Source organism: Schistocerca piceifrons, chromosome 4 (genome assembly GCF_021461385.2).
Source record: "Schistocerca piceifrons isolate TAMUIC-IGC-003096 chromosome 4, iqSchPice1.1, whole genome shotgun sequence".
Taxonomy (NCBI): Eukaryota; Metazoa; Arthropoda; class Insecta; order Orthoptera; family Acrididae; genus Schistocerca; species Schistocerca piceifrons.
In genome coordinates this window covers 388,834,353-388,846,807 of record NC_060141.1, presented here as the reverse complement: position 1 = coordinate 388,846,807, position 12,455 = coordinate 388,834,353, and the positions used below count along the sequence as shown (strand labels likewise).

Sequence of the window (12,455 nt, the reverse complement as noted above, 5' to 3'; positions counted from 1 at the left end):
CAGACGAAATATATTCTGGTACTGGTAAATGTTTATTCCTGGTTGAGTTATTCTTGTTGTTTCAGTTACTTTCAGGAGCAGAGGAAGAGGATTAGTTACCTGGCAATGCATTGTAATTTTCGCACAAACTAGAACACACTTCACACAACCCTTGGGTTTCGTTAGTACTACAGGAGCTATTTTTTGTAATACGTACCACTATGTAAGTACCAGTATGGTAAGTAGTTGGTGGTTTCTTGGTTTCAAAGAAAGAAAGTATAGCAATAGTTGAAATTTTTCTCACAAATTAGAACGTCACACAACCATGGCATTTATATAGCATTGGGGACGTTTCTTAAGTACTTTTTCGTTCTACATAGATCTATTTATGTACTTAGTACAAAGTGGGATGTTCTCACTTTAAATGGAAGAAAATACAGTATTAGTTTCCAAATTTTCAACGAATGAACAAGCAGACGTATAAAGAGCTTCTGCTTTAGTTCGTTTTCTAGAAAGGCTGCCACAGTCAGAACGATACCTTAGTCCATACCTTGATGACAGAGAAATCTATCAATGCCTTCGAGAAAGACAAAGTTTATCTTTAAAAGAAGCCCAGCCACAGTACCTCTCGTGAGCGTGATGTGTAGATATAAATAAACGCACCTCTACACTGCTCACTGTTATTGCAGATTTCGTGCGATCATCGGTAAAGTTGTTCCGTGTGAATACAAAGTCCAACATCGCGAACCATAATTCCGTTTTTACCGGTATGAATTTCGGAAATTGTACCTTCATCTGTGGACGTATCTTTACTAAGCCAGATAAACTGACACAACGAGTCGATAGACAAAAATCACAAACTGTTAAAAACTTCTCTGTCTAAGAGTAAAAAATGTTCCCTAATGTGCATCTGCTGTACAAAGCACAGCCAAATACACTTTGCACGTTATTCTGGAGCTGGTGTTTCCTACAGCATATCTGTTTTTCACCGGAAACATTTGTTGTGTATTCTTCTTTTCTTGAAGTGTTCTACATCGTGGAGGATCTCCTCACTTTGAATCAATTGGAACTAAAAGTGTATCTAATTTAATCTCAAAACTTTCTTCCCGAGAAACCAACCTCGACGTGATGTTCTGTTGATAGCATGTGTGAATGTCACTATTTGAAATGCATTGTGGAATGTTTTGATGTGACGTGTCATGACGGCCAGTGTGAAATGGCCTTAAGACATGTAGGCCATTATTCTATAAACATTGTACAATAGTGACCAACCGATTGAGGCGTTCAGTTATTAAGATGCATTGACATATTCGGAAGGATGGTGTTTGCTCTCTTCATCCACCCTGATTTAAATTTCCCGTGTTTTTTCCTAAATAATTTCAGGCAAATGCTGGGATAGTGCTTCATCAAAGCTCCAGCGGACCTCCTGTCGGTTCCTCATAAGAGCATACTTATATACGTTTTTCATTAAGTATGTATAATTTTGAGCTATTTGTGTTCGTTGCTGTACAATGATAAATACTATACCATTAAAAGAATGTTCTTGGGCGAATAAATAAATAAAATAATCTATTTTTGCACGCAGTATCTGAGAAGTTCAATTGCTGCGCACAGGAATATCTCCGGCTAGAAGTACAATATCTATGGATCACTGGAAGGTTGACAATATTACGCCGGCTTACAGATGCGGTGAAGCCAAACATACCTGAAAATCCAGGCTGTGTGTGGCATCAATAGTTAAAAATAGCTAAAATGAAAATTATTCCTACCCAACTGTTATGAATAAAAGTCTCATTTTATTACCATACAGAATTAATCTCCAACATGACAGATCAAGTGACATGTTGACATGTGTTATTTGGAGATAGCTTTAAGAAATGGGTGCGGGTGAGTGGGACAAAATGCTACCAGAACCAGAACTTCTTGGGAGATACTTCCATGAACAGTTCAAAGTTTTACCTGATCACCAAAGGTAGGACAAACACTTTCGTATGCTGTAGTGACGACTCCTTGTTTTTTTCCCCCTTTTTTTTGCCTGTGTAGAAATTTAGCTTTGCTGATTTTGATTGCAAATTAGTTTGTTGTGGTTACTGCCAAATATTCGTTACTAAGCAAATCGTCGAATGCCATTTGTTTTAGGAGAAAAGCGGAATGGAAGAAAGGGAAAACTGCAAAACTGTCGAAAGGAAAAGAGAAAAGGAAAGTCAAAGTAGAACCTTGTGGAGAAATTACAAATCTGTCAAATCCACCAGACGTTGAATTACCAACCAACGCATCAAGTTTCGCCGTATTCGCCAATGTTCGGCAAGCGGTGCTGGAGCGATGGGTTAAACAAGCCTGTCAGATTTACTTATCTTCTTCGTCCAGTGTTCCCGCAACCGATGGGAACAATGATGTTGAAAGTGACAGTGAAGATAACACAGACAAAGTCAGGGATAACATCTTGAAAGTTCCAAAGGTGTGTTCTTATGGAATTGCACTTCAATGTTTTTTTTTTTCCTCCAGACTTAGATTGTCTGACACTACAGTCCATTCATTTGTGTATGGCACGAGAAATAAATATTCCATTTATTTGTAGGTGTCACACACATACATGCTTCTGTAAAAAGAAGGAGTGAACCTTTGAAGCCACACAGTCACATGCCTCTCTTCCAGCACTTATTTGTAACTAGGCCAATTGCCTGATTTTTACACCATGATAAAAAGTGTTGTCATTCATTTACCACTATATATTTGTATATTACAGTAGTGCTTGCTGTAATTAAAGACTATTTAAAGTAGGTCCATTTGTTTTGTAAGTAGATTGTTCATTTGTTGCAGGTTTAATACCTTCTGTATCCCTTGTATGCTTAATTACAAAGATATAATTTGAGGCTGTACTCATTCATCCACTTTAATATTACTTAATTCAAGAAAAGTAGTTTGTCCACATGATGCCTGCAGTTATTGTCCATCAATTCTGTAAGATAAATAGTTCCCCTTTGCTCACATTGTGTAAGGTTTTTTCAACAAACTTGATAAAGTAAAACTAAGTGAAGCTACTTAATATCACATTGTTTGTTCAATAATTATGTACACAGTAATAATAAATGCTTAGTTATCTGTATCTGATGACATTTGCTGTTATAATTTATGTCAGTTCAGGACTAACACATACCAAATGAAACAGGTTTTCTGTTATTTATATCAACAATGCATTTCAAGTGCTTAAACCTTCATCATCAGGCATATTTTTATGTATTAGTTTGACAATACATGTCATATTATGACTTTGGCGTAAACTGTGGCATTGTCTCGAGTGATAACAGTCTCACCTCACACTTTTAAGCAAAGATGGTAAAGAAACTTACTTTCTCTGTTGTAACACATCACTAATAAACTACCACAGCTTGTAAACAAAGGTGCTGTCTTGTTTCCAGATACCATCTTTTGTTTACAAAGTCTGACAGTTTATATGCGATGTGTTATGACGGACAAAGGAGCCAGTGACCACTGGACACAGAGCCACAGTTTACCTGAAAGTCATAACACAACATGCACACGTTATACTAATACAAATTAATCCCCCTGATGATGGAGTTCTAAACCTTTGAGAGGCACTGTGGAAATAAATTAAACAGTGACTGGTAACAGTAAACTTGATGTTTCATTCGTTGTCAATAACAGTCACAGTAATGTTTATCCTAAAACGTTCGCATTTAAAGTAAAAGTAACACATGCATCCAACAGACTTATTGTGTTTGTTAGTACTTCATTAATCAACTGCAATATTTTTAAAATGAAAATTGCATAACGGTGAAGGTTATTTAATTTAGTATTTAGTTGTTAAATCAACTACAGAACACAATAGGGCTGTTCACTTAAATATGATGAACCTTTGGTGTAGGTTAGTATATCGTCGAGTTGCAGACTGGTTATGATCAGGGTCCCCATTAGTGGATATAAAAATTAATAATCAATATTATACAGTGACAGATGATGGAGCACTTATAGGAGAGAAATCAGGAAAACTCACGTCTAGTGATCACTTTGTGTTTTCTGATGGCTGTATACCATTGAAATAGTTCCAGGTGTTTCTCCAGTAATATTCCTTAAAAGGCTGCTGTTATTATTGTGAAAATGGAGCTAGTGCTGTATTACTCATTACCTTGCTGCAGAGACAATGCTCAACCAAAAAACATTACAAATTAGTGTCATTTTAAATGGAAAATTGTAACTCAGAAATGAATCAAAGGCTTAAACCCATGTCATATAAAACTCATGCCAGATATATGTGAACACTATAGCGCACATTACCCTATTTATGCAAGCTTAGAACCATATCATTAGTGACTGCTACATGTGGAAACGAGCATTATAAACTGTTTTCTTTCGAAAATGCTTGACAATGATTGCATAGGACACCTTTATATTAATTACTAAGTTTTGTATTCCTCTGTAAATGAAAATGATTTAAAAATATGTTAATTCTTCCACTTCCTTCAGGACCAGTCCACCTAGGATTTGGAGACGGCAGATTTGCAGATCAATTCTTTTCTCATGTGTTAACTTACTATTTTTTCTCATGTTTTTCCATCACAAGGATACACTCACAATGGATCTGTGAAACAAACAGAATACCATCTAATTTGATCATGCATTTTCTCTGAAAGAACTGTCAACATCTCTATTTTCATTGTCTTGTTATCAGAAGCAGTCTTTCTTTGAATGTTTTGTATTTGCCAAGATCTGGTTAATATTAGTTCCACATTCTGTTCTTCAATTATGTATTTATTTGAAATATAAGACTACATCTTTGAAGGTCCACAGAAATTTCTTTTGTGCTTCTGGAATTTTATTCTCATCAACTTTGTGATTGGTTGGTGTTTCACAACAACGCAAAGTCAGAACTTCATATTTTTATGAAAATAAAGTGGTATTTCTTTCGTCTCAGTAATTGTTATGAACCTGTTTACTTTGTCAGTAATATATCTGAATATTTTGTTATGTAGACACACAAACAAACACAAACATACACACAAAATTCAAGCTTTCGCAACAAACAGTTACTTCATCAGGAAAGAGGGAAGGAGAGGGAAAGATGAACCCACATCCTTTCGTCTTTCCCTCTCCTTCCCTCTTTCCTGATGAAGCAACCGTTTGTTGCGAAAGCTTGAATTTTGTGTGTTTGTTTGTGTGTCTATCGACCTGCCAGCACTTTTGTTTGGTAAGTCTCACCATCTTTGTTTTTCGAATATTTTGTTATTTGTATTACATCCCAAACACTTGAAGTCTGGGAATCGTTCATGTAGATATTTATTTATGACTTCTTAAAAAGTCACATGAGTTTTCTCACCTGTTTCTTATTGTTCCGCTGAAATGTTATGCTTAATTCTGTAGGTTATGTGCAACATATTGCAGGTTGTCTCCTGTGTCTTGAAGGATGTCTTACTAGTTGCCAAGTAACATATTTTTAATACCTTATATAGTGAAACTAACCCATAATAAAAGGTTAGGAAAAGGACTGTGGTACATCTGTCTAACACTCCTATTTATTTTAATAGCTTTTGTGTTGGTATTCCGATTCACACAGTAAATTTCATGCAATTTTATCTGAATATTGTCTCATTCTTCATGAGTGCAATGTATATGTTTATCTTAATAATTTTCTTCAGTTATCTGTTTGAGAATAGAAACATCACATATGGCAGTGCACCTGCTCCTCCTAAGTCTGCATGGTGGTTAAAAAAATACATTAGGGATTCTTTGCTGTCTGTCTTGTAATGTACTTTATAAGCAATACTCGGTTGAATTAATCTGCAGTAGCTCTTAGCCTTGATTTTTTTAAAGTGATCTTTCCTGTACCCATCTCATATGTCATAATTTTTTCAGAATATATTACGTTTTATGGTTTCATTTTCATTTCTCTACACTTGATGAGCATATTATAAATTAATTGTTCATTAATTTTCAGATAGTTGGTGTTGGCCTAAGAAGTGTGTTTGAATTAATTCGAGAGAGTCGGTCGTCACATCCTGTGCTTTGCACCAAAGCACTTGGTGCTCTACTAGATGTTGTTCAGGGCCAGCAACCTGAGGGTCTAAAGAATGAACCAGCTGAAGTGATTGGTAATAGGCAAAATACTGTTTACACTTGTGGTATTTTTATTATAATTGCTTTTATGTTAAAGTGATGTATTTATGTTATAAAGAAATATTCACTTAAATGGAGAGGGAACTTAACTTGACTCTGATGAACACACTTGACAGTGCTAATTTAAAAGAACTGACAGATTATATTTCCATATATGCATATTTGAGATATTATGACAGAATTGTGTATACTTTCTTCAGTACTGAGTAACATTAATTATAAATGATTTAGAGGTAAAGGTAACTAACTTGCCTGTCAATGACTCAATATCTCTACTGTTTGGTGAGTTGTTACTTTTATTCCTGATTCATTCAGTTATGGGAGAATATCTCAGTAGTAGGAGAAATGAGAAAGGAGGAAGACTACTTGAGTCGTGCTGTAAATTTCAATTAGTAACAGCAAACACACTGTTGGAAAATCACAATAGGAGAAGATATATTAGCAAAAGGCCTGGAGACATTGCGAGATTCCAGCTGGATTACTTTATGGTTGGACAGATTCCAAAATCAGATATTGTGTTGTATGGTGTACCTGGAAGCAGATATAAACTCAGATCACAATTTAATAATGATGAATAATAGACTGAAACTTAAGAGAATCAAGGTGGAAAAAAGTGGAATACTGAAATAGTGAGGAATGATGAGATGCATTAGAAATTCTCTGATGGGTATCACTTGCTGACAAGTATTATCGTCTTTTTCGAAACTTAGTTTCTGTGAGATCTTAAGTAGCTATAGAGGCCAATCCTGGAGCTGCAGAGTTTTCCACATTGTTGGCAAGTATTTTTTCTGGTGGGGCCTGCTTCATAGTGTCGTTTATTTTCAGCAGATCCCATTGTTTCATACCATTGTGGTTGTCGGCTTCTGTTTTCCGCCTCAGTTGCTCGAAGTGCTGAATTCCTTCCCATCATGTTGAACAATTAAGTGCAGTAGTTTCCCAGCTACCAGTTTCAGTTCAAAGGCCTTTACAAGAGGTGTGAATATCATGTACAGTCTTTGCACTTGTCCTGCATTTGTCTGGCACAGAAAATCATATCTGTGGTACTGCATTTAGGTCAAAATTCACACTGTGTTTCAGGCAAACAGTCTGCAGCAAGAGGTATGAGACAGTTGGATAGAATTCGAGTAATCATTTTTCCAGCAGCAGATAGAAGGTATATTCCATGGTAGTTACCACAGTCAGTTCTGTTACCTTTTTTCAGATGGTAACTGTCGGTGCATCTATGAAATTAGGAGAAATGTTTTCAGTGTTCCATTTTTAACAGTAAACATTAGTATATGTTCAGCAAGAATACGTCCACCTTCCTTGAAAAATTCAGGAGGGATTCCACCTGATCCAGCAGCTTTGTTGTTTTTGAGTAGTTTAATAGTTTTCACACAACTTCTTGCAGAGAAGGGACTTTGCCAAGGTGAAGTTTTGTAGGTTTTTGCAGAAATGTGGAAAGTGTTGTGTCATTCATCTCTGGATCTTTATTCAAGAGTTCATGGAATTAGTGATGAGTGATAAGTTGTGCTCTGAACATTTCATGAGCAGAAGAGTTCCGTTAGAACTGCATTTCACTACCCCATCATTTCCAATTACTTTGGGCCATAGTCTTGAGCCTCTACTGACTTATTTATTGCAGCCTCCCAAGAGGATGATTTTGTCATCATTGGGTTTTATTGTTGGAGGTATTTCAAGTTGTTAGTGGAAGACTTCGTTTTCATCATCTGCACAAGTGAGATTCTGAGTGTATGCACTTGTAACTCTATTCGTTGGCAATTGGTGACTTAAAGGTGTAGGCTCATGAGTCTCACTTTTGCCAGAAGGTAGCTCAGAAAGGTGTGGAAAGAGTTTGTTTGTGGTAGCAAAGCCAATACTATGAATACAGGGTTCATGAATTTCTTTTACTTTCCAAAAGAAAATGTAGGCATCTCCTTGTTCTTTGATTCCTTTGCCTAGTCCTTTAGTTTCATCTAATGATGCAATATCAATCTTAAATCCCTGCCCTCCTGGTCAATTTACCATATCATTATCCATTAGAGTTCAGATGTTCCAAGTAGCAAAGTTCATGTTTTTTTTCTGTCAGCTGCGTATGGTGTACCTGCTAAGTGTGGCTTAAGGCACCTTTTATAGCCCCCTTCCCATTAGAGGTGAGCAGAGGGGCTCCGGAATAGGCCTGCTCAGTCACAAATGCAACACATGATTTGCTTTAAAGCACCTCTTCAAGCAGAGTGGCCATCACTCATTCATTGCTTACATGTCGGTTTATCACTATGAGCTCCAAGACTACATGATCCTGCTCCCGTCACAACTCTGCAATTGCTGCAGGACTTGTTAGGTTGTGCTGTTGTTCTCCAGAAGATGCCTGTGCGTGATGTCATTTAGTGTGGAAATGCTGCTGCACAACAACACTCACGCGTTTCTTGACGGGATCGAAACCTGTACCCAGTGGCATAATAGTTACGAGGACTGGAGATTCCAAAACTGCAACAACCTTCATCTGCCTTTCCAGCAGTCAGGGAAACTTCGGTTGTTTTTGTACCTGGTCTACCATTTTGAACTTTATATAAGACCCTACCGGCTCATTCACTTTCCTAGGAGGCAGTTGGTGTAGTAGAGTGGACTTTTCATACAGAGAGTATATTGAGCATTTTCTGTTAGGGGTTTTTATTTTTATTTATTTATTTATTTCTCCATCCATAGACAATGTAAATTGTATGGATGTTGTCAACAAATAAATACATAAAATACAGACACAGAGATACATAAACGTACCCAATTACACCCATAAATAGATACATACATTTCTTGTCATACTGAGTTGCCCCTTTTGGACATTGTATTTCACTTTTCTATTGAACATATTGTAAAATGCCTCAAATTGCAGAATTAATCATGAGCACAATTGTCAAAAAAATTTTCACATCATTTTAGGTAATCCTTTACGGTATAAAAACACTCTTCTAACAAATAATTTTGGAGAGTATTCCAGAAGGCATGTATGTCACTTTTGCCTTTGATTTTTTGTGGAGGTTTGTTGTATAGTTTAATTCCATTATAGAGAACACTGTTTTTTTTTTTTTTTTCTATTGAGATGTAAGTAGTGGCTGGATCTGGTTCATGTTCGCGTAGAGACCTGTTCGTTGGGTACTGATCAGTGTTCTTTTTAATGTGGTTGTCTTTTGGAACAGTCAAAACTCCCTTAGATTTAAACAACTCAGTGCAGTGAGTCCCATTACTACTGTTTATCTTAATTTGTACAGCCCTTTTTGTAGCTTAAAGATTGTTTGTCTGTTCTGCTCATTTGTTCCCCGAAACATTATCCCAAAACTCATCACAGAATGGACATATGCAAAATATGTTGCTTCGATGCATGAGCTAGTACACACAGAATTTATCATTCCAAGTACAGAACATGCTGAAGCTAGTCATTTCCTGAGGGCAGTTACATGCCCAGTCCATTTTAGTTGTGCATCAACATGCATCCCTAGAATTTTTGTTTGTGATACACATTCTATGAGCTCATCTTTAACTTTTAAAAAGTTTGGGTTTTCTGCTTATGTGGAAACTAATATGTTGTTTTTTTGCATTTAAAGTTGTTGTTGTCTACCAATCTGATTACATGCATGAGTGTTTCTTCAGCTCTGTCCCTTAGTACACTTGGTGATGTATCACTTGGTGATGTCACTGACATCAGCAAACAATACTGTTTCACCGTATTTGACACTCTGGGGAAAATCATTGATATACATCAAGAAGAGTTTTGGGCCAAGCACACTTCCTTGGGGGACTCAAATATTAATGTATTCTGGGTCAGAAAGATAGTTTATGGTATGATTGCAGTTAGTTTGAGAGACCTCCACCCGTTGCACTATGTTTTTCAGGTATGTATGAAACCTCTTATTTGCTGCCCCTCTTATACCTAGAACTTCTCATTTAACAGAATTGTGTGGTGTACTGTATCAAAGGCTTTGCTGAAGTCAAGCAAGACACCTGTTATGTGATCTCCTTCATCTAGTGCTTCCAAAACCACATTTGTAAAATGAGCTGTAGCTGATTGTGTTCTTTTACCAAGCGTGAACCCAAACTGTTCCTTACACAGAAGATTGTACTTTTTTTAGGTACCCCATAAGTCTAATTTTCATTATAGTTTCCATTAATTTTGAAAATGATGACAGTAAAGAGATGGGCCTATAATTTTCTACATGTATTGCTTGTATATTTTTTGAGGTGTTTTTCTTATTCCTATTTGGTCTGGTGATGGCATTGAGACTGTGCGTTTGGTTTTGAAGTTATTGTGGTGTTTTTTTTTAATTTCCTTGGCTATCATTTGCACCAGATATTCTTTACCCAAGCCGTTCAGGTGTTGTGTGTGGAATCTACATCCTGTATCACACACATCAGTGCATTTCACATTTTTAAAATGTGTGCAAACTGATTATTGGCACTTTGTATCTCTGTATTAACACACGACTGCCTCATGAGATCATGGCGATGCAGAATATTCACAATTATGACATTTGTATGTGTAAGATTTTTCAGACACTGTTTAAGATCACATGTAGCATTTGCCGTTTCATTTTTGTATATGTTGTTGGAACCTCCCAAAAGTATGACAAAGTCTTTATCATGTAGATTTTTTTTTATCTTTGTAGATGCCATCATGTTTTTAATTTCACCAAGTGGGGCTCCTGGTTTCACTATACCACATGAATATATATTAGTTTTTCTCTTAGTTTATTTGCAAGACCATGACCATGACCATGACCATGGCGGGCTGAAAGCACAGGCAGTTTGCTATTGGATTTTACAGTCTGGAAGTCATTTTGTGTCATTTCACTAAGCACTTCAGCTCAACTTTGGGTCAGCAGATTTGCACTGTCCACGTTTAAACTTGGTTTCTTATTTGTCAGCATTGACAGATTTTCTTCTCCTGCTTTATTCACATTTTCCTTTTCCTCTTCATCTCGTTTACAAGAACTACGTAGGCCTGTAGTTCTACAATTGTCAGCAGAAAGTACTTGAAATAAGTTTTCGTTTACAGAGCTTATGTTAGTTTTACAGTTTTTTTTTGATGTAGCACTTTTTTCTTGCTGCTATTACATGTCACATGTGTCCACTTTTTTTGTAATAGTTGCACTACTGTGCAGTAATTTTAGTGTGTTCAGTTAACTTTTTTCAAGCTGTAGTTTCGCAATATCCATTTTTAAAGCACCGATAATAAACTATAATCTAGTTATGCACTCATTCAGTTTGCTAATTTCATCCTTACAGTTTTCACACAATTTCTTTTTAACAATAAAACTGATGTTATTTTGGAAAGACAGATTCTTAACTTTTGTCATTGCCGCAGTCTTATACGTACTCCCTTAGTCTTCAGGGATCCCTGCTCAGCCCACAAGACAGTGGGTGCCATCTGTATTAGCCCCAGAAAGTGGGGTTGCCTCTTCAGCAAGCTCCGCCATTGAGGTCTTCACTGTACTCTGGCAAAGAGCCCTCACAAGGAGAAATTTTCTGAGTTACTGCTATAATGAATACCACAATAAGCAGTTCAGCTGAAGAAGAATGTACACCTCTAAAAAGGGCAATCACAAAAGTTGAACAAACAGACATAAGTACATAGAAGATAACTGTGGGGGGAACCTTGAGTAACAAAAGAAATACTTCACTTGATTGCTGAAAGAAGGAAGTACAAAAAATCTTAAATAAAAAAACAAGAATTCAGCAATGTACATCACTTAGGAATGAAACGAATAGAAAATGTAGGAAAGTCAAGACAGAATTGCAGCAGGAAAACTGAAGTAATCAGAAAAGAAATGGTCATCAGAATGACAGATTCAGCATATAGCAAAGTCAAAACAACCTTCAGTGAAATTAGGAACAAAGTCTTTAACATCAAGAGTGCAATGGGAATTCTGCTGTTAGTTACAGAGGAGAGACTGAGAGCGAGAGTATAAGAGATGGAAAAAGTACTTTGATGGTCTCTGTAAGGGTGAGGAAATGTCTGATGATGTGATAGAAAAAGAAATGGGAGATGTTCTGGAAGACATAGGGGATCCAATATTAGTGTTTGAGTTTAACAGGGTTTTGGAGGACTTTCAATGAAATAAGGCAGAAGACATAGGCCACATTCTATTGAAATTTCAGCAAGCGTTTGGGGGAAGTGGGAATGAAATGACTTTTCACTTTGATTTGTAGTACCTATGAGTCTGGAAACATATTATCAACTTAAAAAAATATCGTTCTTACAATCCCAAAGATAACAAGGAAAGATAAGTGTGAGGAGTGCCTCATAATCAGCTTAACATCTCAAGCGTCCTTGTCGATGATGCGAATGATATAAATGAATGGAAAAGAAAAGT

The 12,455-nt window shown here is 36.5% G+C and overlaps 1 protein-coding gene across 1 annotated transcript in view; it reads left to right on the top strand.

Annotated features, from left to right (window-relative positions):
* Positions 1–1,636: 1,636 nt before the first annotated feature.
* The window catches only part of LOC124795865 (E3 ubiquitin-protein ligase MYCBP2-like), a 145,577-nt gene continuing 134,758 nt past the window's right edge, over positions 1,637–12,455 (top strand). The window contains exons 1-3 of the mRNA XM_047259947.1: positions 1,637–1,951; positions 2,119–2,437; positions 5,933–6,086. Coding sequence (XP_047115903.1) covers positions 1,857–1,951; positions 2,119–2,437; positions 5,933–6,086 — 568 coding nt within the window. The 5' untranslated portion in view covers positions 1,637–1,856. The remainder of the gene's footprint in view (positions 1,952–2,118; positions 2,438–5,932; positions 6,087–12,455) is intronic.